Source organism: Meleagris gallopavo, chromosome 7 (genome assembly GCF_905368555.1).
Source record: "Meleagris gallopavo chromosome 7, MGAL_WU_HG_1.1, whole genome shotgun sequence".
In the NCBI taxonomy this organism is placed as follows: Eukaryota; Metazoa; Chordata; class Aves; order Galliformes; family Phasianidae; genus Meleagris; species Meleagris gallopavo.
The window spans coordinates 11,680,498-11,708,219 of NC_139410.1; the positions used below are offsets into that span (position 1 = coordinate 11,680,498).

The 27,722-nt window shown below is 43.9% G+C and overlaps 1 protein-coding gene across 7 annotated transcripts in view; it reads left to right on the forward strand.

Annotated features, from left to right (window-relative positions):
• KLF7 (KLF transcription factor 7) overlaps nucleotides 1-27,722 on the forward strand; it is a 60,219-nt gene that overhangs the window by 14,015 nt on the left and 18,482 nt on the right. For 6 of the 7 annotated variants that reach the window (XR_002116594.2, XR_002116596.2, XR_002116595.2 and 3 more), the window contains exon 2: nucleotides 14,943-15,555. Coding sequence is in view for 2 of the 7 variants with exons in the window: in XM_010713480.3 (XP_010711782.2) it covers nucleotides 14,943-15,555 (613 nt within the window). In the remaining 5 variants the exon portion in view is untranslated. Of the gene's footprint in view, nucleotides 1-14,942; nucleotides 15,556-19,314; nucleotides 20,865-27,722 lie in introns of those variants that run through there. The other variant, XM_085227855.1, reaches the window with a different exon arrangement.

Genomic DNA, 27,722 nt, shown 5'->3' on the forward strand with positions numbered 1-27,722 from the left:
TCAGAGATAAAATATGAACAAGAAAAGTGGAAAAGCAATAGTCTTTGTGCATACCTGTATTTCGGCACCAGGGACCAAGGAAGGACTTTCTCCTTCACCCACTGTGCCAGTGGATTTGTGTGGTCTGGGGCAGTAAAATTCCCTAGCGGTACCCTGGTGAGTCAGAGGATTGACACCTACAGTCTCTCACAGTTGCCTTTCTGAGACTCAGATTTTCCAAGAGCAATGACAGAGCTGTTTCAGCAAAGCAAAATGCATTTGCTTCCATCTAAGACCCAGGTTTTAGAGAGTTCAGATGTCTGTTTGATACGATGACTGAGCTTTAAGCACATAGGATGCTTCAGTCATTGCACATAGAGAGCAGGAAGATGTAGGTGCCCATTTTTCTGGCTGGGAAATTGGAGTACCCAAATAGTTGTCACAAAGAGGAAGCCAAGAATGGAGAAAACGCTACCAGTTCCCTGATCTCTATTTTAATTAAATTTTTTTTGCAATTGTCTTCCCTGGCAGTTTAGCTGGTGGAATGTGGTCTAGCGGAGGAATTTTTGGCTGCAGACTTGACAGGAATGTTTTTCTAGGCCAAATTCTTGCTTAGTGTAAATTAAGATAACTCCACTATCTATGATTACAGTTCTAGTGATTTACTCCTCCCTGTGAGAATCTGGCCCTGGCTTGCAGACAGTGGGCAGTGTCATATAATTTGTTCTTTTTAATTTTAGTCTGTCTAGACACTTGTACAGCACCCCTTTCTGGGAGAGCTTTATGCCAGCAACTCTGGAGTAGCACCACACTTTTCTGATGAGAAAATCTTGGTAAATACAGCGTAGAGACCCATAGTAGTTCAAGTTCAGCCTTCTACCTTCCTTGTGCAATATTTGGCTTTGATGGTCTTTGTGTTTTTATGTCAGAAAGGTGTTAGGATTTCTTCCCAGTGGAGGGGAGTAACAAGACTGTTGTTTTCTCTGTTTTTTGACCATGTCCAAACTGAGTGCTGAAGAAAGACAAGTGGTGCAGATGCATCATTTCTGTGGTCCTTTTTCTTTTAGGTTCTCTGTTGTGTTTTTTCCTTCACAAGCCACCTGGGATGGTGCACATGCACACTGCCGCCTACGTGATGCCCTTCCTCCCACTTGGCTTGTGGCACACGCAGGGCCTCGTTTTTACTCAGTCCTCGGATTTGCTGGCCATACTTGAGCAGATGATTAGCTGTAAGTGTTTTTCTCCCCTTCCATTCTCTTGCCAATTCCTGAGCTACTTGCAAGGACTGTCTGTAAACTCTCTTTGTGAAGAGCCAAACACAGAAGGGCTACGACTCTGACCAGAGCTTGGCAGTGGTAGCGATGTATACCCTTCTACTACCGTTCCTTCTGTTTGAATCCAAACACACTTAACTCAGCCCCTAGTCCCCACAATATTTTTACAAGATTTGCTATTCATAAAGTCCCACCCTCTGCAGTCACGTTATTGTTAACTGCCTACATTTATGTGTCTGTCCCCAGCCCACGAAGAAAAGGCTTTTTGTAGCTGCAAAGAAAAGCCTGAAGATAGGAATCTTAAAGCAATTAAAAGTAACATTTCTTTTTGAAAAACAAAACAAAACAAACCAAAACCAAAACCAACCCAACACATAATGCACAAAGTATGTGTGGGTTTCCACCTGAGCTTGATCAATACTGACAAAGCAGAGTTCTCCCAGAAAAGCAGCTTGCAGGGAAACGGGTAAGAGATTCTTTGTGCAGTGTAATGATTTTGAGAGACATTTCCCCTGTGAACTGCAGCCAAGTTTGCACCCCTTCCCCCACAGTCAGCAGAGGCAGGAACATATGACCAGCTGCGTGTAAGCCATCGCTGTGTTAATAATGCTGCTGTATTGATCAAATTGGGCTTCTTTGTCACTGGGGACATCTGGGGGGATTTGTTCAGACTCTTAAGGCTATGCCTCCTAAAGAGCATTTTCCAGTCTTTTCACTGGCCGAAGGGTGTGCTGTGCTTTTTGTCCTAGCCTGCAGAATGGTGCTTTCAAAAGATTTCATGGTGTCCCACCACCCATTGCCTTTCTTTTCTGCTCTCACGGCTTTCACCTCATTGCTGCTCAGAACTGGCCATGTCTCAAGCTTCAAAATGTGTTGCAGCTAGATCGGATTCTCTGCCCTTGGAGAGCTCCTTGTGGCTGTTAGCACTGCTGCTGCTGGAATGTGAATAAACACAGAGTTACGGGAACAGGAGAGGCTTCCTCTTTGCTTAGAAAGTGAGCAAAACATCAGTAAGAATGCGGCATAGAAGGAAAACATGTGCAGGGTGGTTTTGTTTCCCTGCCTCCACCTCCAGGCTGATATTCATGACCTTGTTAAGAAGATCGGTGTGCTTCAGAGGCTGCACGTGGTCATTTTTAAGTGTAGGGAAAAACGAAATGTGGCTTTTATTTTTTCATCTGATAAATTGCCAATTGCAGGTTTTACTTACAGAACACTCTGAGTAGGCTGAGGAGAACACGATCACCTTGATGTTATATTTATGAGTAAAAATGGTATGAGGGAAAGAAAGCTCTTAGCTCGCATGTAAAGAAGACTTTTAATGCAGTTTTTTATTCCAGGAGTGCTTCATTACTTCTGGTGGGGTAGGGACACATTAGCGTCTTCAGAGGAGGACTGGAACACCTCAGGGAGCACCCAGGAGCTTGCAGGGTCAATTTGACTTCATGCTTTTCTGACACATATTGTGCACTCAGTGCTGTAGTGATGGGAGATCTGCAGAGCTGGGGATACCTGTGGTCTGATGGGAAGGGTTAGAGATGCAAAGTGGATGAAATCACTCTGAACATTGCTCTCATGATGGGAAGCATCTCTGAGGTGCTCATGCTGTCCTCCTGAATATGTCCACATGTTGAAAAGGACTATTTTTGACTTCTGAGGGAACTCATAATGGCAAAAGTCATGAATAGTGCCTGAAATATTGCATCCTGGATGTGCAGACTGTGCCAGCATGTAGCGTTGGTGATAGCTAATACAGTGTGCTTTGAGCTTGATTCTCTCCCTTTCTGAATTCTCGTTCCTGGTCTGTGGGACTGAAGCAAATCCCTCCAGCAGCCCCAGTTACCACCACAAGGAATTTTGGCTCTCACTTTAGCACTGATATCATTGCAACTGCCTGGGAAGCAGTGGGAGGAGAAGCAGCAAAGGCTCCCTGGATCGTTCCCTGTGAGGCAGAGGCTCAGCCTGTGGTCACTTGTGCAACTCCTCCTTGCCTAGCATAAAGGTTACCTTTGTGTGTTTATAACCAAAATAATATTGCAGTTCCTGAAAGCTGTAATTTGTACGTGGGGGAACATGATGTTTGTGTTTATCTGTTACAGGGATTGTACCATAGAAGAGTGACAGAGTTCTGAAAGTGTTTGGGATGATGATAGCTGGCAACAGACCCTGCCTGTGAGGGCTACTAAAAATGAGTTAAGCAATATTGATGATAAACAAAATGATGGGAAGGGTTGGTTGTGCCACAAGGAAGGGGACACCACTTCTGCGACAGGAGAGCTGTCATTCCTCAGCAACAGAGCACGTGTCTTTGCTCTTCCCCTTCCCACAGACCAAACTGAGAGAGCCTGGCCACAGACTTCCAGGCAACAATAGTGGAGACTTCCATCTCATTGCAAAAAGGCAATAGAGGGAAAGAGCAGTATACAGCTGCCCTAGAAAAGCAGACTTATTGTAGAAGGTACTATATAGTCTTAAATAAATAGAAAAGGAAAATCAGGGAAAATAAGACTGAGGTAAACTACATTTTTAAAATGTCTGAGTTGGAAGTAGACCCAATAGCATGTCTGCTGTTGGGATTATAATAGCCACAGTTTGTTTTTCTTTTCCTTGTTGGTAAATGAGTTTTGTTTGTTTCTGTTCTGGAGGGTGGTGAGAGACCAGAGTACCCTGTACCAAACCCTTTACGTTTGGTAGTGAATTGGAGATGTGTGTGATGGTTCAATAAGGCTCTATGCTGTGAGTGTGCTATCTTCTACTTCCCAGCTCCATCATTAGGGCCTTCTGATCTTGGAGAAAGGCACAGTGTCAAGTCTCATTCAGTTTACTCAAATGCGATACTTAAGGATGGGTCTGGAAAGCCAAAGGTCTCACTAAGATCCTCTGAGCAGTAAGGTACAGGCAGAATGGATGCTGAAAGCCTTGCGGCATTGTCAGCAGAGATGCCCTCACCTTCAGAAGGTGGTGCTGAGTGTGGTGCTCATTATGGACCTGGAATTAATTTGGGAACCTTCCCAATTAATCTGAGAAGGATAAATGCCAGGAAAAACTTGAGGCAGGGCCTGGCAGTCTTGCACAGTATTCTCCAGTATGTTTCCAGGGACGTTTTGCCAGGAGAAAAAGAGTAGGTTGCCAGGAGAAAGAGAGAGCATGACCAGGGGCAGTGCCATGCCTTGACCACAAGGCTCCTGCCAAAGTAAAATGTTGCTGAGGAGATGCAGTGTGAAGGAACAAGGAAGGAGAGGATGCTAGTGGGGGAAGAGCCTGGAAAGAAGAGCCTTTGGGAAGTACTTGTGTCAGACAGCTTTCTGAGCAGGTCTTAGTCAGGTCCTCTCCCATCCTTCACCTCTTTCACCTGCTGCTGCAGAACTTCAGTATCTCCTGATGCTTCATCAGAGCACTCAGCCTCTGCTTACAGTAATGTGGTACCACCCTCTGGGACTTTTTGTGTTGTAATCTCTGCAGACCTGGCATTCGGCAGGTATCCATACTGGGCATTTCTGTGAAGGATGTCATGATAGTTTATCGCATAGTTAGATCTTCTAACAAAAGAACAAGGCCCTTGTGCACAGAAAAATCTTGAATTGACCATGTTGGCCTCTTGGATGCTGGGAAGTTGTTAAATCTTCCAGGAATACCAAGACATTGCATTCCTTCTAGGCTATTTTCTGGCTGCTACTACTATTAATATCTTTGTCCTGAAATAGCATTTTCATATGGCAGTGTATTAAAACCCATAACAACTGGGTGGATGTCCACAGTCAACAGACTGAACAAGCCAGAACGAGAGCTGTGCCTGTGTAAGTTGGCTCACAGAGGTGTTCTGGCTCCAGGCAGCTGGTGATGGGATCTGCTGAGCTTTCTTAAGACAGTTGATGGGAGGGCTTTTGGTGGCATCTCCCAGCTGTCCATCTTATGCAGCAGCTGCTAGCTGTACAGCCTGCTGCAAACTGCACGGATACAGGGAAGATCTCTTTCATGGGGAGGAAGCACTACCTGGTCTAGATCTGACCTCACACCTCGACTTGCCAGTAGTATCCACAAAAGGGCGTGCCAGATTCCTTTATGTTTGGTCTAAGGCATTTTGGGGACACAGGTCTCCTCAGGTGCCTGTGGGCAGGCGCCTGTGTTGCTGGTGAGTGGCTGGGCCAATTCTGGCAGGCTCTTTTCCAGTATGCTCCAGCAAATTGCTTTAAAAAGAGGACCCTGCTGCTTTTACTGGGGTGTGTGGCAGCACAAGTGCACCGTCTGTGAGATTTGAGGCTGGATCAGAATCCCTGATGGCTTAAGTTTTGGCACAAATGCTTTGGCAGTGCAACATAGAAAAGGAAAACAATGGGAAAACATTCTTGGCAGCAAGGGGGTATCCTTTAAAGAGCACCTGCTGTTGAGTAACAGGCAAGTTTACCTGCAGTGGGATGCATGAAGACTCTTCTTTTTGTGTACAGTGATGAAAATCCTAGGATAGACATGGCAGTAACCTGATAGTGAGTACCTCCAAATACACTGCTGGCCCACATTAAGCCAATCCAAGCATCAGGATGTCTGAAGATGGTGTTTTTAAATTCTTCCAATTTTTCCATTTGGGTCACATTGTTCCTAATAAAGTAGACAAGATTTGTAATATAAAATAACAATCTCCAGCCATCAAAGAACATGTCAAATTCTGCTTCACGTAAGCTGGAGTTAAATGGTGCTAATTTAGAGCAGAACTTCATGGAGTTGGAGTGTTGGCAAGGTCCTCGGCTGATGTAAACAGGAACAATGAAATCAGTGCTGCTCTGTGTGGATTTACCCCAGCTGAGGATCCGGTTGTGCTTCCCATTGCTTTGCTTCTGAATTGAGTTTTTTCTCAGTGTGATGGTGAAACCTGAGGCTGCTGTCTTCTCTTTTCCTTTCTCAGACTGGCATATTTATCACAGCAGCACATGCATCTTCTTGCTCTTGTAAGATAACAAATTGCCCAAATGATTTTTAAAAAAGGAGAAAGAAAAAAGCAGGAAATGACTTGTGTAGGAGTGATTACACCGTTGCTGTGTTCACATTAGAGTTTAAACTCAGCCAAGCAGCGCACTGTTCCCTGCATGGCTTGAGGCAGACTTTGGTCCTATATGTTTATTGTGGTTTAGAAATTGTATAAATGCTCTTCTATTCTTTTTAGTTCTGACCTTATTCTACTCCGTATTCCCCTATTTCCTCCTGCTTCCTGTTTCTCAGACAGGTCCCCACCTCTTCCTCCTCACAGCCAAAAACAATACAAAAGGCAGTGTACAAAAGGTCTTTTTGAGCTGTGAGATGTGACAGTGAATGAACATCGTGTGCGGAGTAGATGCAATAGTCCCAGCACACGGATGTTGGTTGTACAGATTTAAGGTGAGGAATGGGACATTTTTGGGTTAGGAATTCAATGCTATATATCCTCCTGTTTCATACGTTTTTAGGTCAGAGCAGAGGTGACTCACAGCCCTCACAACCCAGAATGCTGTCTTATGAAATGTACCGCATGTCAAGTGTATTGATGACAGCTCCTCTTAAGATTTTAGTTAATTGTGAAGAATTGTGCTTTCAAATATTTTGCCTGAGCCCATGAGAGCACAGCCGGTGTACACATTAGTGCCAGCTGATGAGGAAATGTGAAGCTATCTCTGGATGTTAATGAAACATCTCTAGCTAGTACATTTTTTTCATTCATGATCCAATCCGGACTAATTACAAGGAATACAGTTCTGCTCTGTAACCCCACAGCAATACTTCGTAGGGATGAATCTTAATTGAGGATCGAGACCTAAAATATTGCTCTACTTTGTACATTTCACAGCCGTCAGCATTTACTTTAGCATATCCATTTCCTGTGAGAAGTTTACCACACTCTGGGGCATGCTTTGAACCCGATCCTTTGATTTCAGTGGGAGCTAGAATAGGCACTTCTAGAAGCTAATTGTCCCTTTTTGCTATTTATAATGCTAAATTAAAGCTGCTTCCAAGTGGGACAGCAACAGGTTAAATACCTACTCAGTGAAGTTTGGAGGAAAGTTTGTAGCAAGGGTCACTAGCCAGCTCACTCAGAGCCATGCAAGGCTGTTACACAAAGTGATCTCTTCAGAAAGATTCTGAAAGGCGTTATTTATACATATCTATATATAATAGCTTAAAGGACTTTTGTATGGCTACTTGTAGTCTGAACTGCATGGCAGCATACAGTGTGTGCTCTGATGTGTAAGCACACATGGGTTTTATCATATTTTGATACTAGCACAATGGGCTGCCTCCACTTTTGAATTCTTCATTTGGCCGTCCTTAATCCTTTGCTGACACTGCTGCTGTTTTTTGTTGTGACTGCTTCAGATATTTTTTTCTATCATTATTAAACAGCCAAAAAAAAACCAACACAAGCCCTCCAAAGCCCTGGTTCAGTGTTCACAGATTTCTTTCATCCATTTTTTAATCTAGATGCCTATCAAATTCAGCCATGCTTATCTGCAGTCCTTTGTTCAGTATCTCACAACTAGTGCACTGAAGCTCTCTATGCTTGGAGCCCAAATACCACAGACATTTAGTGAACAAATATGGTTTGTCCATTTACAAAAATATTTGACTGATATGATTTATTTAATTATCGCTAATTGGGGAACAAATCTTGATTTTGACTTCTTGATTAGATTTGTGGATTATTCTGTTTGAGGCATTTGTTTCACTACCCATTTCTGCTGGTGGAAATTGCTAATTTATAGCAGAAGTGTTTTTTTTCCTTTCAGCTTTAGAGGCTGACCAAAGTCTTTGCTGACCCTGGTTACATCATGCCCCAGAGCGACAGGAAGATGGCTTCTGTTTATGTGAAGGTTGTGATGCTGCTCCTTAAGTAAATCTGCAGACTTCTTACATTAAACAGTATCTTTGCTTAATGACATTGAGGCTTCTGACTTCAGTATCTTTTATAGTCAGAAGAAAAACACTGTGAAAAGAATGCAGGGAGAAAGCCGCCAGAATCGTGATACGGGAACATTCTCTGAGAGTGTTTTTGTGCCTGAATAATAGTGAATGGATTGGTTTGGCTAAATGCATTTCCTTAAAAGTTCACTGTTTGGGCTAACACCAGAGGGAAAAAACGGACACGGGTCATAATTATCTTGAACACATTTGCAGAGACTTAGGTTCTATGTAGAATTTTCAACAGAAACGACAGAGTTAACAGACTTGCCTAGTCCAAACTGCTGGCTGCAGAGGCACTTATCCTCTGTGAGCAGACTGGCCTGGCAGCCCATGCGTGTGCTGGAGTTACCACAGGAAAACAAGGCTTTGTATATCAGCTGATCTTTGCTGACCATGTGTGTGCCTGATTTTGCTCTTGGCAAAAGCTTGCTTGTAGAGCATAGAGTTAACTTGGATTTGCCACATATTTACAGGGGGCTAAGAATGCGTGCAGAATTTTGCCGTGAGTTAGGTGTCTGCAAATGGCTTATTGTTGTACCTGAAAAGTATAGCTGTCTTTTTCTTAAAGAACTGTATAACATTTAGGCAGGATGCGCTGGCACATGGCTAGGAGGTTTACCTTTCTTGTCTTTGAAATAGAAACTATTTGCTGTTGCCTAGCTGCAATTTTTTCTTACTATCCACTCAGAGTGGATAGTACACTATTTCAGAGTGCAGTTTTCCCATTTTCCTGAGTGTATTTAGCAGACATACTTTAGACTTACTTTAATACTAAAATTCTGTTAATTTTATGCCATCCCAAATGTTGGGCTTCAGATGTGCTGCGGTTTTTGACAACTAGCAACTGCCCAGTAAAGGTTGCCAAGAGGAAAAGCTGGAGATTTTGGCAGCTGACTGGAAATAGACGGCAACCTTGGAATAGATGGGCAAGGGTATTGGGGTTTGTTGTTGTTCAGGAAGTAATGAAGGCTTTTGGTGGCAGGGAGAAGATGGAGCTTTCAAAACTTGCTTTAGGGTTAAAGGAAAAAATAACATGGCATTCCAGGGAAGGCAGGTAAATTTTCGACCTCTTACTGCTCTTAATTCAGAGCTGTCTCACAGCATTCCGTTCAATATCCAGGAACCAAAATGCAAGTGCCACTGCTGCTGAAAGCTTTTACTTTTCTGGTGAACGACATACTGACACCAGGCACTGGACCTGGAAGCACGCTGTGATAGCTTGGTCTGAGTGAGCCATGGTAACCCTTATCCTGGAATTATTGTTTTGGGATACTTTTAGGTTGAGGACTTTTTCTCTTTTGTTGCAGTCTTGACATGTCTGTAATTTTTTCATGTAACAAACGAGATCCATTTTTTATGTGCCAGTGGATAGTGGTGAGATCATAATGGAAGATGGAATTTGACCTTAGCTACTGCATATACAATTCTGCTTTGCGCCAATAAAGATTTGCTGCAAAGAGAATCCTTTCAAGTACTGTAAACAGAGCTGGTAGATCAGACCTACTTGTCAACCACATTTGACATTTTCATTCTCTGTCACAGCCTGATCTAAGTATCCAACTTCTTAATTAGGTTTTGGATAGCTTCCAAGATCGGTGCTTGATGTCCCATTTTATCTGCAGTAAAATGGCACTTAGAATTAACTAGCACTTCCAGATGAGGACTTCCCATAATCTGCTAGAAAAATTCAGAATCAAGATGTTGTAAAATACTTCAGCATCAACAAAACAGAGGAACCCACTGAACGTGTTGATTAGGTGTCTTCCCCAACTAGCCTCAAGTCATTTGAAGTGTTTGGGCTTTGTTTTACCTTTGGCTGAACTTCACTGTCACTGTGTTGTCCTGTCTTTAGCTGTACAAAACACACAGGAACTTCAATATGGTAAAGGCTTTCTGCTGGCTGCTGTTAGGTGAGCGCTAAACTCTGCTGAAAATGGTACATGTATCACATCTCCACTCTCAGAGGCATGTGTGTGTTTCTTTTCCACTGCATTTTGTAAGAAGTAGGTCCTTGCCAGGCATAAAGCAGCACTGCAGTGGTTGTCTTGTACTGCCAGAAGGATGTGGTCCTGTATGTGAAAGTGTTGTGGTGTATTCTGCTGCTCTGCTGGGGAGGTGGTATGGTGTGGGGAACAAAGAGCTGTCACAGCTTACCAGAGTGTAGTCAGGAAACACCCATCATTGTTTGTAGGTGATGAAAATGTACCTCTGTTGGGAAAGTGAACCTTTTTGCGATTGAATCCAAAATTAAGAAATCAGGCTGAGTTCTTGTTGGGAATGTGTACATGCCAATTAGTCGTCCTTTACTCACTGGCTTTCTGCAAGTATCTGGAGTTTACCAAAGTCATATCCTATTATTTCTCAGCTATTAATCATCATTTATTGTAACTGGCTAAACTGAGGAGCAAGGGGCAAAGCGAATGACCCTTGTTAGTCAGGGCAGGTGGGTTGAAGTAGCTGGGTCACTTTTTATCCTTAGCCTGCAAAAACCATTTGACAGCAGTCAACAGTCTTACTGATCTTATGTCCCTGAAGGGAATCATCTTCCTCTTCCCATTTTTGAAGCCTTTATTGCAACAAATCCTACAGGCACTGGGCAAGAAAGTTTAATACCCATCAGGTTACCTGCCGTGTAGCAACCTATGGTGTAGGAAGGTTTAGTTCACACATGAGATGTATTACATCTATTAAAGCATTCTCCCCAACTCTTGCATGAGTATGTAGTGAGAATCCAGACATCCAGCAGAACTGGCAGGAGCAGCTTGCTCTAGCCTCATGTAACTCTGGACCACTGTCCTCTCAGGCTGGTGGTGGAAGTGGAAGAAGTAGATTTCACCAGTGTCTGAGTCTAGCCGTGTGGGCTCATGTCTCTGGGTAGCTGTCAGTGTCCTGCTGCTCTCACACAGAACTGTTAGGTTTTGCTGCACTTGTTGGCAAGTAACTGTGGGAATGGAGATGGAAGAACTATCCTTCTGCTTCTGAAGGTCCGTAAGGCTGGCGGTCTCAGCCCGAGTGGCTTCACCAGCTCAGAGCTCAACACACAGGGGTGAGTTTACATGGCCTAAAAATGCTAAGCCTTGCTGGGGCAGGGGTGAAAAAAACTGGCTGCATTCAAAACTCTGCTTGCCACTCCCCAGGCAATTTGGGCCGGAGCAAGGGGAAGGTCACATAAGGTACTTGGCATGTGCCAGGGAGTGCATATGGGGAGGGAAGCTTTGTTCTGCAGGCTGAGGCCTGCCTCGACAGCAGGTAGGAAGTGGCAGGGCTGCCGCAAGGCTGCGGCCTGAGCTCTCCTCAGGCTTTGTCTGCCATGCAGATGAGATGGAGGTCCTCTGGCTCAGCGCTGCTCAGCTTCCCCTTGTTGACTTGGTGGAGGGACTGAGGGGAGCGGGAGGGAGGGAGGGAGGGAGGGGCTTTATCCCCCTCATGGGGCTTGATCCGCTGGGTTTGGATTTCTGAGGCAGAAGGCAAGGCATGACCAGCTGGTGTCTTGAAATGGCACAGGTGCAATGGTTGCGGGAGGGGGGAGCCAAGAATAATTACAGGTTTCTGAAGCATCAGGCTTTGCCTGAAAAGGGCTCATCGAGAAACTACTCTTTATGGAAAATTAATGGTGAAGCTAAAAAAACTGTCAGGCGTACTATTGTTATCACTGGGCTAGTGGCGCCTTAAAGGAGCAGCACCTCCTGCTTGCATCCATGGGCCCCAGAACCAATGTGCAGCTTTCTGGTCCTGGCAATTGAAATCTTCTTCCACTGTTGTCACATTTAATGGCTTTGAGTCATAGTCTCCTTTTTTTTTCCCCACTTCTATCCCTAATTTCTGATTATGTTTATATTTTACTTTGGAAGCCTTCTATTTATTAGGCCCCCAGATCTATTTCTGCCCCACTGGATGAAGGCTAAGTGAGACAGAAAGCCCAAATTACATGATGTGGAGAGTTAAAAAGCATCACCTCTTTTGTTTTGTGTGTGGGATCAATCCTGGAGAACTGTGAGGTTCACTTGGAAAGCTGCCCCCAAATCCCTTAATTCATCTAGGGAGAGGCCAGATCCCCACCTACAGCCATTCTCCAGTCCCAGAACTGCACATTAAGTAGGCTTTTTGTGTCCACAAGAGCAGCTCTCCATTGTTACTGTGAGCAGCCCCAGCATAGCTTCCCTCATTGCTGGTACCAAGGTGTCTGCTTTCCAGAGGGAGGAGAGTGAGCAGAGTCGGTAGGTGCTGGTGCCACAGGGACAGCATGGGGGCTGTCTACTGCTTCCTCAGGAACGAGTTCAGATGGACCTTCAGAACAGGGCACTTCTGAGTGAAAGCCAAAAGCCTTGTCCCCTGCCCCTGTCCCTCAGGGGAAGTCCTTGGTCCTGAGTTAAGGTAGGCTCAAGGTGAAAAGGTTCTGCTGTCACACAAGCCAGCAAGGCTAGGTTGCAGCAGAACCAGATGCTGTGACACCTTGCTGTGAAGCTTATTGCTGATTCCCATCATTTCCAACTTTCTGCTGTGCTCAGGAAGTAGGGTAGCCTCAGGGGCAGCCCAGCGGATGTACAGGGCCAAGTCACATTGTTGCAGCAGGAAATAGGAACCGATCCAAAAATCCGGCTGAAGGAGCAGTGGGGAGAGCAGGGAGCACAAATGAATGGTTTCTCGTGATGCTTGGAGCAAGGCTGTTGGAGAAATGAGCTGGCAGCCCCCAAGTCCTGAATGTTGAGCTTGCACTGAGTTAGTGTCCACATCATTGTTCCTCAGTCTCATTCTGTTTAGGAGATGGAGCAGCAGGCTTCTGATGATCTGGCTTCAACTTTTGTCTGCTGTTGTCTATTGGAAATCACTGCTGGAAGAAAAGAGGATAGGTGGTTGTTGCAGCCCATTGGTTTCCTGGGGCAGCGCAGCAGTTTAGTGTTAACCCAGAGAAGAAGGCAGCAGAGTGCCCAGGCTGTGGGCTGCAGCTCGCAGATGCCAGTTTTCAGGTACTTCTGGGAGGGCACACTGGTTGAACTGCTTGCTGAGTGTCAGGAGCCCAAAAACTTACCAACTTCATCTTCCAGGGATTTGGCAAAAACAGTTCTTCAGCGATCCCTTTTATGGTAGACAAAGAAGTGAGGCCCCCTGCTAAGTTTGAGCAACTTGATCATTTGGTGGTTTGCTTAAGGCAAGATTGCTGACTAGTAAGTCTAGACACATTGCATGCAGAGTCTCACGTGACTCCACTGAAGTACAGCACTTCTCGCTTGCATATATTGCCATGTTTTTTGTTTTTTGCCAAGTCCATCTCTACAGCTCAGATCTATGACCAGATATTATTAAGTAATCAAATAGATAACTGTCTGACGGAATCTTTTTTTGAATTCAGAAACTCTGGAAGTCATCCACCAATTTGTATCTGCAAACAGTAGTGTTGCTTCCAGGCTACGCTGAAAGTAATAATCCTGAGTTAGATGTTAGCTCCCAGAAAGCTGTGAATGGAGCCTTTTTGTGCTCCTATTGAGGTTTGTACTCAAAAGACAGGAGTCTCTGTCTCATCTCTAGTGGTAGGAATGTTGTTTCTTAATCAGATGTTTCTTAATCAGATGTTGGGCTTCCAGGTTGAGATGTAGTTGGACCATTAGCTCCATTAGGCTGCATTGAATATTTCTGCCTAAAAATCCCTTCCTTTATATCTTTAAAGTGTTCCCTCAGGAGTAGTTTTTAAAAGTTTCAAAAAAAGATCTCTGTTAGTATGTATGTTTTTTTAAGTCCTGTAAAATTGCAGTGAAGGTATTAAACCAGCTATCCTTTCAGGCAGCAAGAAATGAAAAACAACACTAATAAACTCCATTAAAAGCTCCCAAAACTACAGATAACGGCTTTCTATAAATAATAAAAGTCTATAATGTTGGTTTTGGAGAACACTGGGCAGCATAATGGTGCCTGGAGGCTTTATTGGTGCTAGTGCTAGTTTAGGGCACCTCATACAAGGTACATTCAAATAGTAGGTTCACCCCATCCTCATGCTATAATCACTGCTACGGAGATGTAGGAACACATTTTTATGCGGCAGCATCTCTGCCTGCGTCTTTACCTACTTTTCAAGATGCTGTGTGTGTGTCCTTGTGTGCAAGTGTGGTGTTCCGTATACAGGAGGCCTACTTATTCAGATGTGACAAAAACCCTCTAAAAGAGGTACTAGGTCCCCGCTTTCTTGTCACATCTTCATCTTCTCTCAGCTCCTTCAAACAAGTTATGCTGTTACTGGGAGATTTTCTTTGTCTCCTCTTTCTATCTTAAAATGATTTACTTAAGATTTATGCCATTTTAGGAGAAGATTGGGCCTCAGCCAACAATGCAGAGTTAAGTTTGGAGTAAAATGTAATGTGTGTGAAGAAAGAGGAAGGAATTTGTTGGAGAGTTGACTTTTTGTGTGCGCCAGGAGATTGGGCAGTTTGAATGTTTCATGTAGAGGTGATTGTTTGCCAGATTACATTTGAAATGCAACTGTGTGCAGATTTCCATGAAAATTTAGTGCATGCTTTCCAGTTATTATTATCTACATTACCATAATATCCTCTACCATACACAGATATTCCCATACCCTCTGTCTGAGCAGTTTCAAACAAGTGCCAAATCCCCATGCCTCCCAGAATCAACTGTCTTTTAAGGAGGGGCTGCTGCACATGAGTGCTGTCTCTAAATGGCTCTGGACCATGCTGTTCTCCTGCCCTCAGTGGGAGCTCTGCTGCGATCTCTTTCTAATAGCGATTTCTTTCCCTCCCTTCCCTCCTGCAGACATGCCTCGAGTTGGAGCGATACCTTCAGACTGAACCACGGAAGATCTCTGAGAGCTTTGGTGAGGACTTGGACTGCTTCCTCCATGCCTCCTCAGCCCCAGATGCAGAGGACAGTATCCGACGGCTGGATCCCATTCTTTTGCCGGTGGAGACGAGTATGTGTGACAAAAGCGCCAACATGGACATTATCCTCTCACGGGACAAGCTGCTGTCTGAGACGTGCCTCAGCTTGCAGTCCACCAGCTCTTCCACAGAAAGCTACACGGCCGTTAACCAGGCCCAACTCAATGCAGTAACCTCATTAACACCCCCTTCCTCTCCAGAGCTCAGCCGCCACCTCGTAAAAACCTCACAGACTCTCTCGGCGGTGGATGGCACAGTGACTTTGAAATTGGTGGCCAAGAAATCTTCCCTCAGCTCCATGAAAGTGAGTGTAGCGGCAGCAACCGCAGGGACAATAAAGAGCGGGCAAAGTGACAGTGAACAAGGAGGACCAGGACTGGAAGCATCTCCAGAAAACAAGAAGAGGGTTCACCGCTGTCAATTTAATGGGTGCCGGAAGGTTTATACAAAGAGCTCCCACTTAAAGGCTCACCAGAGGACTCATACAGGTACCTGTGTAGGATGCTTCTTTCATCTTGTCCTCTTGCCACCTAACCGTAACCATCTCCTTTCATTTTCATTTAGAAAAGAGAAAAAAAATATCTTCTGAAAAGTTCAAGCCTCTATCTATGAAACAGGGCAGTGGAAAATTATGGCAGGCCAGCAAATATATCCTCTTTTAAACAGAATGGAGGAATTCGCGGTCTACCATCAATACATTGAGTTTTCATGTGTCTTATGGGGCTTAATGGAGAGTAATTTTAGGATACTTAAAGGGTGGAAGATGTATCATTTATTGTAGATCTGTGGGCATGCCGATTTGGGTTTTCTGCATTCAGTTTCCCAAGACAGCTTTAAAAATGTTAATTTTAGTTAAGTGTTAATTGCTTCAAATAGAAAATACTGTGAGTAGGTTTTTGCTGCCTTTTGTGTAGGAGAAAGGAAAAAGCATATTTCAGTTCTGAGATATACAGTTTAGGAATAATGTTTGTGTGAGAGGAAGCTTGTGTGTAGATGCAGATGTGTGCATACACAGATGCCGTACCCTTGAGATCTTGCTATTTTGGGCTACACCACTGATGAAATACAGTGAGAACAAATGGGAGAATTGCATGGAGTTTGGATGGAGTAGTGTAGATAGAGAGGGAATAGGATGTATGGAAAGATACCAAGCAGTTATTTTGGATAGTATTGATTAATGATGCATATAAGCTTTACTGTGTAAGTGTCTTGAAGCATAGCAAATTGGCTTCAGTTTGGCTGTTCAGCATCCCTCCTCTCCTGTCGTTTGTTCACAGTCCCCAGTAGCTTTTCGGCTGGCATTCATTGGCAGTAATAGCCGTGCAGTTTGCTAGCGTTGCTGCTTTGTTCTAAGCCTCACGTGTGAGATGATAAATTCCCATTAGCGCTATCTTATCATGTGATTATTCTTGTTTCCAGAGGGATTGCTGTAATCAGTTTTCTCAATTTTACTGTAAAATGTGTGGTCTCTTACAATAACTGCACATTTAATTCATGATCTTATCATGCACGCAGATTCCTAGAAGCGAGGTGGTTCTTGCAAGGTAGAAAATAACATGTTGGACCAGTGCAGTAAATCAAACAAATGTGTGGGCTGTTAAGAGAATTGCATCCATCATGTACTAGGCAGCAGTGTAAAAGTTACATGGTCTGAAGTATAAATCATATTAAGACATAAAGGCATTGTTTTTGAATCTTTTAATATGCGCTTTCTAGCGCGTTTACTGGAGATAGCCACCTTACCAGGAGTGACCTCCCTTGCAATTCTGTGATTTCAAAGCCAGTGAAAATAGTGCTTTCATTTTAAAACCTGCAGTGGTACAATCAGGAGGCTCCTTGTGCTGCCAGTGCCGCTGTGAGGGTAACCACAGAGACACAGGCTCCACCAGGGCTGCCCAGGTGGATGTCCCAGAGGAAGCCTCCCTGTGTGCCAAGGGCTGTGAATTGGCATGATAACCTGTCTGTTCAGATGTGGCCCCTGTGTTCCTCTTCAAGCTGCAAGTGATAGTGATTACACAGCTGTTCCTGAAGTTAGCCTAGGATGTGACATGTTCACCTAGGTGGGATAAACTTGTGGAATTTCTATGTTCTTATCACCCAGCAGGTGGCAATGGGGACAAAGAATCCTGAGAAAACTGTTAGCCACTCTTGCAAGACCTCCACTCTTTGACGTCAAAATCATGCAAGATTTTGCATGCTTTTGAACCTGTCCTTAGCTCTGGTCAAATTTTGTGTTCTTCCCCTGGATAACATCAACATGTCAAATCTTGTGCTTTACAGTTATTCCATTTTAAGAAACATTTCTCACTGACATCATGATACTTTCATAGAATAGCCTTAGACTGCACACAGTGCCATTGTTGTGTCTGTGTCCATCCATCCACAGCAGTACTCAGCATGGTGAGAAGGGCAAGTCCATGTGCCAGTTGATGGGAGAGACCTGTATTGGGATGAAGTCACTGCAGCTATGTGGATACAAATCCCATCACTTCACATAGTGGGTTCTGCTCTCTGCCTGAGCTTGTCGGTTAAACCATGAGTTTAGCCAGTCTATAAACCATTTACTGGTGTGTGGAGTTGTTCTTGTTTTCATCCACTAAGTTCAAGAGAGGCAGCAAAGGTTGTTAGGGAAAAACAGGAAGATAGTAGACGAGAGGCAAGAGAGAAACCCAGAGGAGGAACCCTCCTCTTTGCAGCCAAATAAGCATCCTATACTCATTTACATCCCAGCTGTCCACAGCTGTGTAGAAAACATGGTTTTATTTTGCAGCATGGACTTGATACGTCGTCATTGTTGAACACTTTGCTATGGTTGCTGGGAGCTAATAGGAACCTGACTCCCATTGCACACAGAGGAAAGTTCAAAGTATCTGAGTATCTTTAGAATCTTGGGAGCAATCTTAGTGAATGCTGGGGAGTCGTGTGACAGGACTACGTAACTAGCTTATTTAGGTCCAAGCACAAAGTCATTTAGATCCCTTCATCCTGTTTCAGTGCTCTGTTCCTTTGAAATCATTAACAGCAATCAGAAGTGGTATAGTCAAGACATTACATCTTTTTACACTGACCTCTGCAGTGAGGTTACCTCACAGGGAGCTCTGGAGCTTCCTGTAGAAGAGAGGGACAGAGGGGACTAGCTGTGGAAATTTGGGATTGAACTGTAAATGGCAGGGCTGCATCCTGTCCCATGCGCACCTTCGGCAGTGGGGGCAAGCAGCCCTATTCACCATCAGTGCTTTGTTTTTTTGTGGCCAGCGAGCCGTGTGTCCTGTGAGTTTTGAATGCACCTAGCAGTGCCAACAGCTAGTAGCCACTAGGCTTAGTCAGCGGCTGAGCCAGGGGGTCTGAAATGATTGCAAGATACTTTCCTTTGGCTGGTAGCTTGTTAGTATGTCAGGAGGGAACAGTCTGCCAGTGTGGGCTCTTTGCAAGTGGGCAGGAGCGCTCCAACAGACAAAAAGCTCTCAGTGGGGCAGGGAGGTAGATGTGGGCTGGTCACACAACTTGCATGTGCAGTGTCCACTTGCTGGATGAAGGAGATTTACTGCCACGCATGAAAACAAGAAAGCCACAGGCTGTGGAGCTGCGGGGTAGAAGGCAGCGGAAGGAGGTTGCATTCCTTTCGTTCATACGTAACGCTGACCAGACAGAGGCTGGCTGGCCTTCCTCACAGCAGGATGAGCCAGATGGTGCTGGAGGCAATGCAGACTGATAGCAGCTCGCTGGGTTGGAACCCGACTCCTGCGGCTTCGCTTCACCGGGGAGCCGAGACAGTCAGATCCCACATTGCTGGTGGTGCTGTGCAAGCCTCTCTAGTTGCTCTCCTGTATCTTGTCCATTCAGAAATTAGGACAGTTCTGTAAAGCCCATCAATGGTTGAACTGGTTATAAAAATAACTTCTCAGCGACCTTTGGAGAGGGAGAAACAATTATCTTTCTGGGAGAGAATTTAATCTGGAAGGGAAAGGGGAAACATTGTCTGGGTGGAATGGGAAATTAAAACATTCGATTGGATTCGAAGAAGGCTAGAGCACCTAAGGAGCTAGGAACAGTGTCAGGACTGTCTGTCTGTCAGAGGGCAGCAAAGAAGCCATGCAGGGGTGAAGTGGTGGCTGTGCTTGTAAACAGGAGCTGTAGGATTGGAAAGGCTGTGCTGCCAACATGGGGATGAAGCAAAAAAAAACCTAGCAAAGGAGCCACTGGCACTGTAACCCAGCTCTAACACATTCTCTCACACTTATTCACAGAGCAGACATCAGTGTCTCCTTTAAGAGACAGGAATTCTAGTCCAGTCTTCACACAGGCATGGAGATGAATTGCCCACATAATGGAGAACAGAGAGGAAAGGAATTAGCATGAGCCAAAGAAAATGTATAGTCATCAGTACTTCCTAAATTAGAAAACAGGATATTGCTGGTGAGTATCTGGATGCAAATATGTCTAAGGGGGAGCTGACCTGTGACCTATGGAAAGATTAGTCATGAGGAAGTCGCTGATTCCCTTGGATCAAAGAACTGTGGAAGAGATTTCTATCTCCTGACCAAACAGCTCACATCAGCTTTCCTTGCCATAATGTACAGGGGAAGATATGAGGTGACATGGATGCTTTATGGCCAGAGATAAAGCATCATGTATAATCTAACCAGGAAATCCTGAAGATTGTGGTAATGATAAAAAGTGAACCCCAGAGCATTTTGTTGGGGTTTGCATTTTGTGAGGATCAGATTTTGAGTTTTTTTTAGTTTACACATCTAAAACCAGGATATCTGATACAACCTCAAATCAACTCCAATCAACGTAAGTTTGCCACCTCACATCTTTACTTATATTTCTAAAGCCAAAAACAAGCAGGAGATGCCCATTTAAACAGATAGTAGGAGTCTACATACTGTCTTAAGATAGCTCTTATTTAAGTGGAGTTTGCTTCACGTTGTCATGACATCTTATTTTAAATTATGCAGTTCTTTGATCCAAAGTGCTGGGTGAGAGTAAGCAAAACAAATAAATCCACCCTGCAGGAAAACACATTACTATGTTTGAAAGAAAAAGACAAGAGGTACACAAGAGTATTAGAGCATTAAAGAAAGGAAGGATTTTGAGGTGGGATTTAAAATGACAGAGAAGAGTTTTCCAAAATTGCTGGGGCTAGAAGTGAAAATGTCAAGACTTTGGAAATGAAAAAATTGAGGTGGGAAGGCTGGATGATAAATGAAGAAGATTAATTTGAAGTGAAAGAATAATAGAGAAAATGAAGACCCTACGCGTCAGTGATAACCCATGGATGGAAGCTGCAGTGCTGTGTTGTGCTGATGAGGTGGCACTGGTGAACAGAGAGCCAAGGATGAGAAAGAGAATACAAGTGGCCACGCAAAGCACTAGTTCTGCAGGATGCAAGCTTCTGAATAATGAGTAAGGGAGAAACAATTGGGAGAAGAGTATATCTAGAACAGGAGGAGTAATAGCCAGGGCCTGGGAATTTTTTGTTGTACAGCAAGAGATCGACAGCTTTGCTACAGTTCTGCATGCGGGGCTGAGACATGGCAAAGGGACATGGAGGAAGCTCCCATGGCAGCAGCTGAACTAGTGGATGAATGTGCTGCTGGAAGCAAGAGCAAGGGAACTGAGGCAGGGGGGGTATGTGAGGAAGACCTTCATTCATGCCTGAGTTTGTTCTGAGGTACAGTTGCATTGCCAAATTGGAAAGATGTGTTTTGTTAGTTCTGTTTTCTTTTTTAATTTAATCTAATTAAAGCTGATTAAAAGAAGCCCCACCTGATCATGAGCTCTTTAAACCCTTTTTCTTTTTGAAGCCATTTAACCATTTGGCAAGATTAGAGGGAAGTCTTATGATTTCACTGTACTGGGCCAGATCCTCATTTTGTTATTACAGTGAGAGCTCAGGCTGAGACAGTGCGCATTGTGAGTGACACAGACAGCAGGAGAGGCCCTGCCAAAAGCAGCCCTCAGCATTTAACACACCCATGCTATTCACCATTGCTTGGTTGCTGCTACCATAATCTCCAGTCTGGTGTTTCTGCTCCATCAGTTGCCAATTCAGTAGCACAGGTAGGGAGACGATCTTAATATTAGGGCTTGAAAATAGAAATAGCTATTGTTTGCCATGTGAGATGACTTTTGGTACAAGGGAGACCTTTAAAGTGATGCTTGCTGTCTGTCAGCAGCAATGGGAAGGATAGTGCAGGTGCTTCTGAATGCTACAGCAGGCCATTGCTCATTTGTCACCCGGAGTATTCCTCACATCCATCCATCCTTGAACCCCTCGGAGTCACCTATCAAAGGGGATGGAGGATGTGGCTCAGAGTACCACCTCAGATGAGCAGATGGTGCACATGGTATAGCACCACAGTGAGTCTGAAAAATGTATTTGAAGGTAGGTGAAGGGCAAGCATATGATGCAGCCTGAAGGGCAGATTTCACGTGTAAAATTGTCTATTTCAGTTTTGCTGGATTTCAGGAGAAAGCATGTTTGTGTCTTCAGAACACTTTTGTCTAACACTGCTGTCAAAAGCCAGTTGGTTACCAAATGTCAAGCAGGAAATGGTAGTGTACAGCTGTAGGCTGAAATAAATATGAAACAAGAACTTTGAGTGAGAGGAGTTTTAAAGACCTGTGCAGCCCTTTTGGAAAGGGGAGGACAAAATGCTGCACAGGACTTTCTTTACCTGCAGATCTCTGGGCTCCGATACGCCTGGACTCACTCCTATCACCGACGGAGGGAACTTAATAGATTAGTTGGGCAATTTTGCAATGTCATTCTAGTTTTTTATGACGACCTTAAGTGACCATTAGAGCACTAGAAGCGCATATTAGTTCTTGGAAATGAATGTCATAAAAATACAGGCATTTGTACCTGCATATACTTTTGTTCAATCTGTAACTGCATGGAACTGCATTATAGTTAATTCTCCATGAACTTCCATTTGGATGCCTTCTTGTTGGTCACCTGCAACTTAGCTGAGCTTTATTCTTGAAGCTGCAACTTTCCACATTTGGTAGATTTCCAATGTGGTTGCTGTTAGTTATTTCAGAAGGTGGAGGAAAAATATTTTTTTTTTAGGAAAACTTGGCACGTGTGCTGGGGATGAGCAGGGAGAAAAGAGCCTTCCTCCGTGCAACAGGCTGAGCTAAAACTTGGCCTGTGTAATGGGAAATAATTGCCTTTGAGTAGAAGACTTCTGTCTGTGAATATCTGGTTGAAAATTAACTTGAGCGGACTAAGCTGTGATCTGTCATAAAGTGACTTGCATTTTATTGTCAGTCCTTTGCAAAACCTAGAGAGCCACAAAGGTGATTTCTTTCCAGGGCTTTGTTTGCCATTGGATGTGTATTAGGAAGTTTGTTTCATACACAAGGCATCTGTGTCTCTTAAGATTTCTCTGTGAAGATGCAGTGTCACCCAGCAGTGGGGTTTTGTAGTACATCTGTGCCATTCTTCATTTGGCAGCATGAATGACCTGGGTGACTTCCAGCCACGTGCTTGCATCTCCCTTAGAGCTGAGGAAGGGGAATCATTTGTGCACCCCCCCCGTCAAATCTAATATTTGAATGAACGAAAGCATACTAGTCTTGTTCCTTTCTTCTTTTTGTTCTTGACAAAACTGAGAACCAGAGAGGAATGGGTATTATTTTCCCTCATGTTTTATTCTTGTGCTGTCTCTGCTACTCTGCATCACTTTCTTTCTGTCATCTTTCTCTGATTTTTCAGTGGCAAAGGGCAGAAAAGGAAGCGACACGTAAATAGAATGAACCATCAACACTGCAATGGTTTGAATAATCAAAAAATCACATTTATTAGCAAAAATGTGGAGCAAAACCAATTTAAACCATTAATAGTTGGGAAAGTGGGCGTGTCTTCATTTGTTCTGTTGTTTTTTTCTTGGTCAGTTCTAGTCACTGATAAATACCTTTTGTGTTTACTTTTGTTTTTTGCACGGTATTTCCCAGAAACTCTCTGACTAATATGCAAGTGTCCAAGGAGCAGATCTGCTGCCTGCTCTGCACTGAATACACATGCACCATGTCCTATGAAGGGCTCTCGCCATTGTTCACCCTCCAGTCTAATTTACTAAAAAAGACAAAGGCAAAAAAGTTTGTTGTGGAGTCCTGGACTAATCATAGAATCATAAAATCATAAATTCTGACTTGGTGAACTGCTGATTTTTTCTCCTTTTTCATTTCCTGCTGCTGCTGCCTCGCCTTGAATCTCTGAGCTCGCAGAGCTGTGCTGAATTTGAAACTAAAAGCCCCCAGCCAAGATTTTTTTTTAAGTTCTTACTACTTCTCTTGGGGACCAAAGCAATGGCAGCCTGAAGCAGCACAGAATGTGTAATTAGGGCAGGCAGTGATGCCTTGCTGGTGGGGCCAAGCAGGAGGAGAGGAGGGGATGCGCGGCACTGTGGCTAGCACAAAGCGCAGGGCGCTGACAGCCCGGCCGGGTACCAGCCCTGCTGCACAGCTGCTCTGCCCTCGCGTTGCCAAGCAACTCCATCCATCCTTTTTTCAAAACATTTTAATTTTCCTCCCCCCTTCTCACTCCTTCTGGAGGGCTAATTGGGGAGCCGCGCTGCTGGCGATGCTGCTGGGTGCTGCCGGCCGTGCCACCCAGCTGCCGCCCCCTGGGCTGGCAATTAGCAGGCAGGAGGTCGGTGTGTGCCCAGCCTGGCGCCGAGGGGATTTGGAAGGGCGGTGGTGTTTTGGGGCTTTGTCTCAGTGGGAGTTTGAATAGACCCAGGGAGGTAAAGGCTGGCATCAGCCTTCCCACGCCTGGTGTGGGGCACGGGTTGCAGTGGGGTTCGCTACAGGTGGCCTCGTGACTGGGGAAGAAAATGGAGTATTGCCATCTCTTTGAGCGTTGCTGCATGCATTGCTTTCCTCTGCATTCCAGCTAGACAAGTAGGCTTTGTGGATGTGTGTTATGTGCTTGTGTGTCTGCAAGAAATAAGGTTGAAAAAATTCATTTATTTTCACATCCTCTGCAGCTGGCTTGGTAAAGGAGCTTTGACAAGGGCCCTGGGGACTAATCCGGAGCTTTGAGGTTCATGGAAAGACTGATTGGACATTGGATCTGGCTCTTAACCTCTTTCCCCCCCATCTCTAATACAGACATGATTAGAGCCATCTCTCTATAAGGGCACTTCTGACCTTTTTGGATGAAAGGAGCTGTTCATCATTCACGGAAATGTACTTCTTTTACACTTGATCATCCCTGCTCGCCTATAAATAGGTACAACCTTCTCACATTGTGTTTTTCACAATTCTGTCACATTCCTCTCCAGCCCTGCACTGTCTGCTGCTAGCTTTTCTCTTGTGCTTTGTCACCTTTTCAAAGGCTTTTCTATCTTTCCAGCAGGTGGCAAAACTGTGAATAAAATGCTTTTTTTCCCTTTTTCCTCTTTTTGGGTAGAAAGCACTGGTGAGCCACTTAAAATACTGACCATGCCCTCCCTTGCCTTCCTTTGTCATAATAAAAATAATAATTACGCTTGCTATTTCTCCAACAAAAATCAATTAGGAGTATATTGAGGAATGAAAGGCTCAGGAAAGTATCTGAAATTGATTTTTATAATTAGTTTTACTGGTTGATGGGTCACGTGTACATACACTTAAATAGTGGCATTGACTTCCAGAGGATGTGTGTGTTAAACAGCCTGCTCTTCCTTTTTGCTGAAGACATGAACCTTCTGATCTTAAAAAGAGGGTGATGATGTTGTGTGCTGAACTGCAGCCACTCTGTAGCTTTTCTGAGAAGTCCCCAGCAAAGCACGTTGGAGCCCTGTGGTGGTAACATGCTGAATTTAGCATGAAAGTAGAGATATTTGACAAACAGCAGATCTTGGGATACTCTTCCTCTGCATCTTGTATTTGAGGGAGTGTGCAAGTGCAAAGAGGGAGGACAGGCACAGGTGTAAAGGAGACCTATTTGCTTGGGAGATTTCATTTTTTCCAGACTCCTTAAATCTGAATTTCCTTCTGCAACATGCTCCTGTTAAATATCACGTAGCACTGTCCATACGAATAGAGGTGTGACCAGTCACATTTTCTGTTATGTCATGTGATGTGTACTGATATTCAGCTAATAAGAAGAATTATGGCTTGGCTTCATTGGTATGCCACGCATGTAGCTTGTAAAGCTCTCAGGGACCCTTACAGATGAAGAGCGCTACATAAATATAAAATATTGTTAATGTGATGTTCCACATTAGGCTTCCCATTGTGCCGTGGCAGACTTTTATAATAAACTGTAAAGCAAATACAAATGTCTGCCTGGCATTTCTCCGCAAGGCAACTTGGGGGGCTGCTTTCTCATTTGCCCCCTGGTTGCTGGTGTTCCTGAGCAACCTCCTTCTGCATGGACAGCAGCCCCGGCACAGAGCTGTCCCACCATGACACTGCAGGGACGTGGTGTGACGGTGCGTCCCAGCCACCAGTCCAGGAACAGTAGGTCCCAAAAGGATTTCTCAGAAAAGGTGGCAAGGAAAGTTATTAAAACACTCTCTTAAAAAGCCAGTGGGACTGATTGGTTCTTCACACTTTTTTTTATACAGTTCAGGCCCTTAGAGCATCCTTTTGCATTTAATTCCTCTCTCAGCTGTAATTTGCAATTTGTCTGATTCTCTGGGAATGCCAGTCTTAGAGCAAGCATGGCTAAAGCTTTCAATATATTGGGACTTTTTAGAACTGGTTTTGTTTTGAGTATTTTTTTAATCACAGAATTTAAAAAGGAAGGAGATGTTTTGTGTTTCTTTCATAAAACTTTTTTATTTTTAATTCTGAAACTGTATGTAAATAAGTAGAATACATGGTGATTTTTCAGGGTTTTTTCTTTGAAGACTCACTTTTTTTTGTGTACATCCTATATTAAGGAGCTCTTATATCGTAGCATAACAAACATTCTATTTGATTGCCCTTCAAAATGTGCATGCAGACAGGATGTGTTCTTTTCCTCAGTTTCTTTAAACCTTCTGGCTAACTTAGTCATACTGATAAAAGAAACCTCTTAACTGCACTGCATTTTAGCACTGAGATATCCTAGCAAGAGTTTTTGGCTGTGATCCTCCACTGTACTTTTTTGGGTTGGTCTCTTTTTGAAGATCATTGCAGGACTGTGGGGCTTTAATGGCTTGCTTATTTTACAAAGCACACTGTAACCAACATGTCTGTGCTTTGTGTTTAAGTTGAGGTGCATGGGGAACCAGAAGGAAGCAAACAGCATGGATAACCATAATATGTTTCTTTCTTTATAATTCTGTAAAGATACGGTGTGAAACTCGAGCCTTAATGGGCATATTTCCAATGGAGCCAGCCATTGGGTTTCACCTCACAGCTCTGCCAGCCTATGCTGTCTTGCTATGCACATACCCAAATCTGCAGGGTTTTCTTCTAAAGTCTTCACTCTTGAAATCCAGGGAATAGAAAACAAACCCCTTTCTCTGTTTAGTTTCTTTTGTTTTGTTTTAGTAACTAATATTTCTAGTTGCAGGGCTTCCAAGAGAAGTTTAAAATCATGACCCTGGGTTATCTCTAAAGCAGAAGGCAAATGATCTCTAAGTGTTACTGCTTTCTTTAAAATCTCGTTATTTTTGAGGAGGAGATGGGTCTCACAGAATTTTTAAACTCTTGGGGTTGGCAATAAATAGTGCAAAATATAAGATGTATAATATCCCTAGCATCTTCCGTTGTGTATTGTAGTTTTGTGATCATGACAACATCCTCAGCTGATCTTGGTTATGTACCTCCATGCACATAACGTTTCTACTAATTGATCTCTCTTGAAAACACACCTCTGAGATGTCTACAGTGAACACATTTCTTACTCTTTGTACAAAAGAAATATGCCCAGATAATTTCTAGGGGATGTACATGGCAAGGACAGGACTCTGTGTATTTTGAGAAGAGACAACATCCCCATTACCTTGTTTTGTGACAGAATATTTGTTGCTAGGGTTATATAGGGTATGCAAGCTGAGTGTATGGGAGAGAAAACCCGCTGGTCTGCATTTTGTGCCTAGAGAGCAAAGATACAACTGGGGCTGCTTGCCTAGCTGCCCCATACAACCAGAGGAAAGACATTTACTTCCAGCTTTAGTCCTACTACTCTCTGATGTGTCATGCCCACACATTCCTTTGTCTCTCCAGTAGTTTCAAAAGGAGCAATAAGTGATTATTTCAGATGGTTTTCAGGATGTAAAATGGCGTGAGATTAAACTCACCCAAATGGGAAATGACTGGCACAGTGTCTTCATGGCAAAAGCAACCCAGGTCAACCAACTGCATTTGCCTGGCAATCTGCTGTTTGTTTACCGCGTTGGTGATACTGGCACTGTGTGCTTCACTCTTCCATTTTTCAGATTATAAACTTCTGGCTTTCAAGAGAAACCTATACCAATCATGTGTAGGTGCTTAATATTTAGCTGTGCATTTGTCTGAGTCAGCAAAGGAACAGTGACCTGATTTGAGGGGTGCCAAAGTCTAGTGTTTTTTTTGCAATAACTCTAAATTTTACCTTTTATCATTGCATGCTTATAAATTTACAAAGTTCTTTGTTCCAGACTGGACTAAGCTAGATGAAATGAAGAGGGATGGAGGGCCAAACTGTAACAGTGTGCTTTGGATGTAGTTTCTGAAAGGAGGTTGT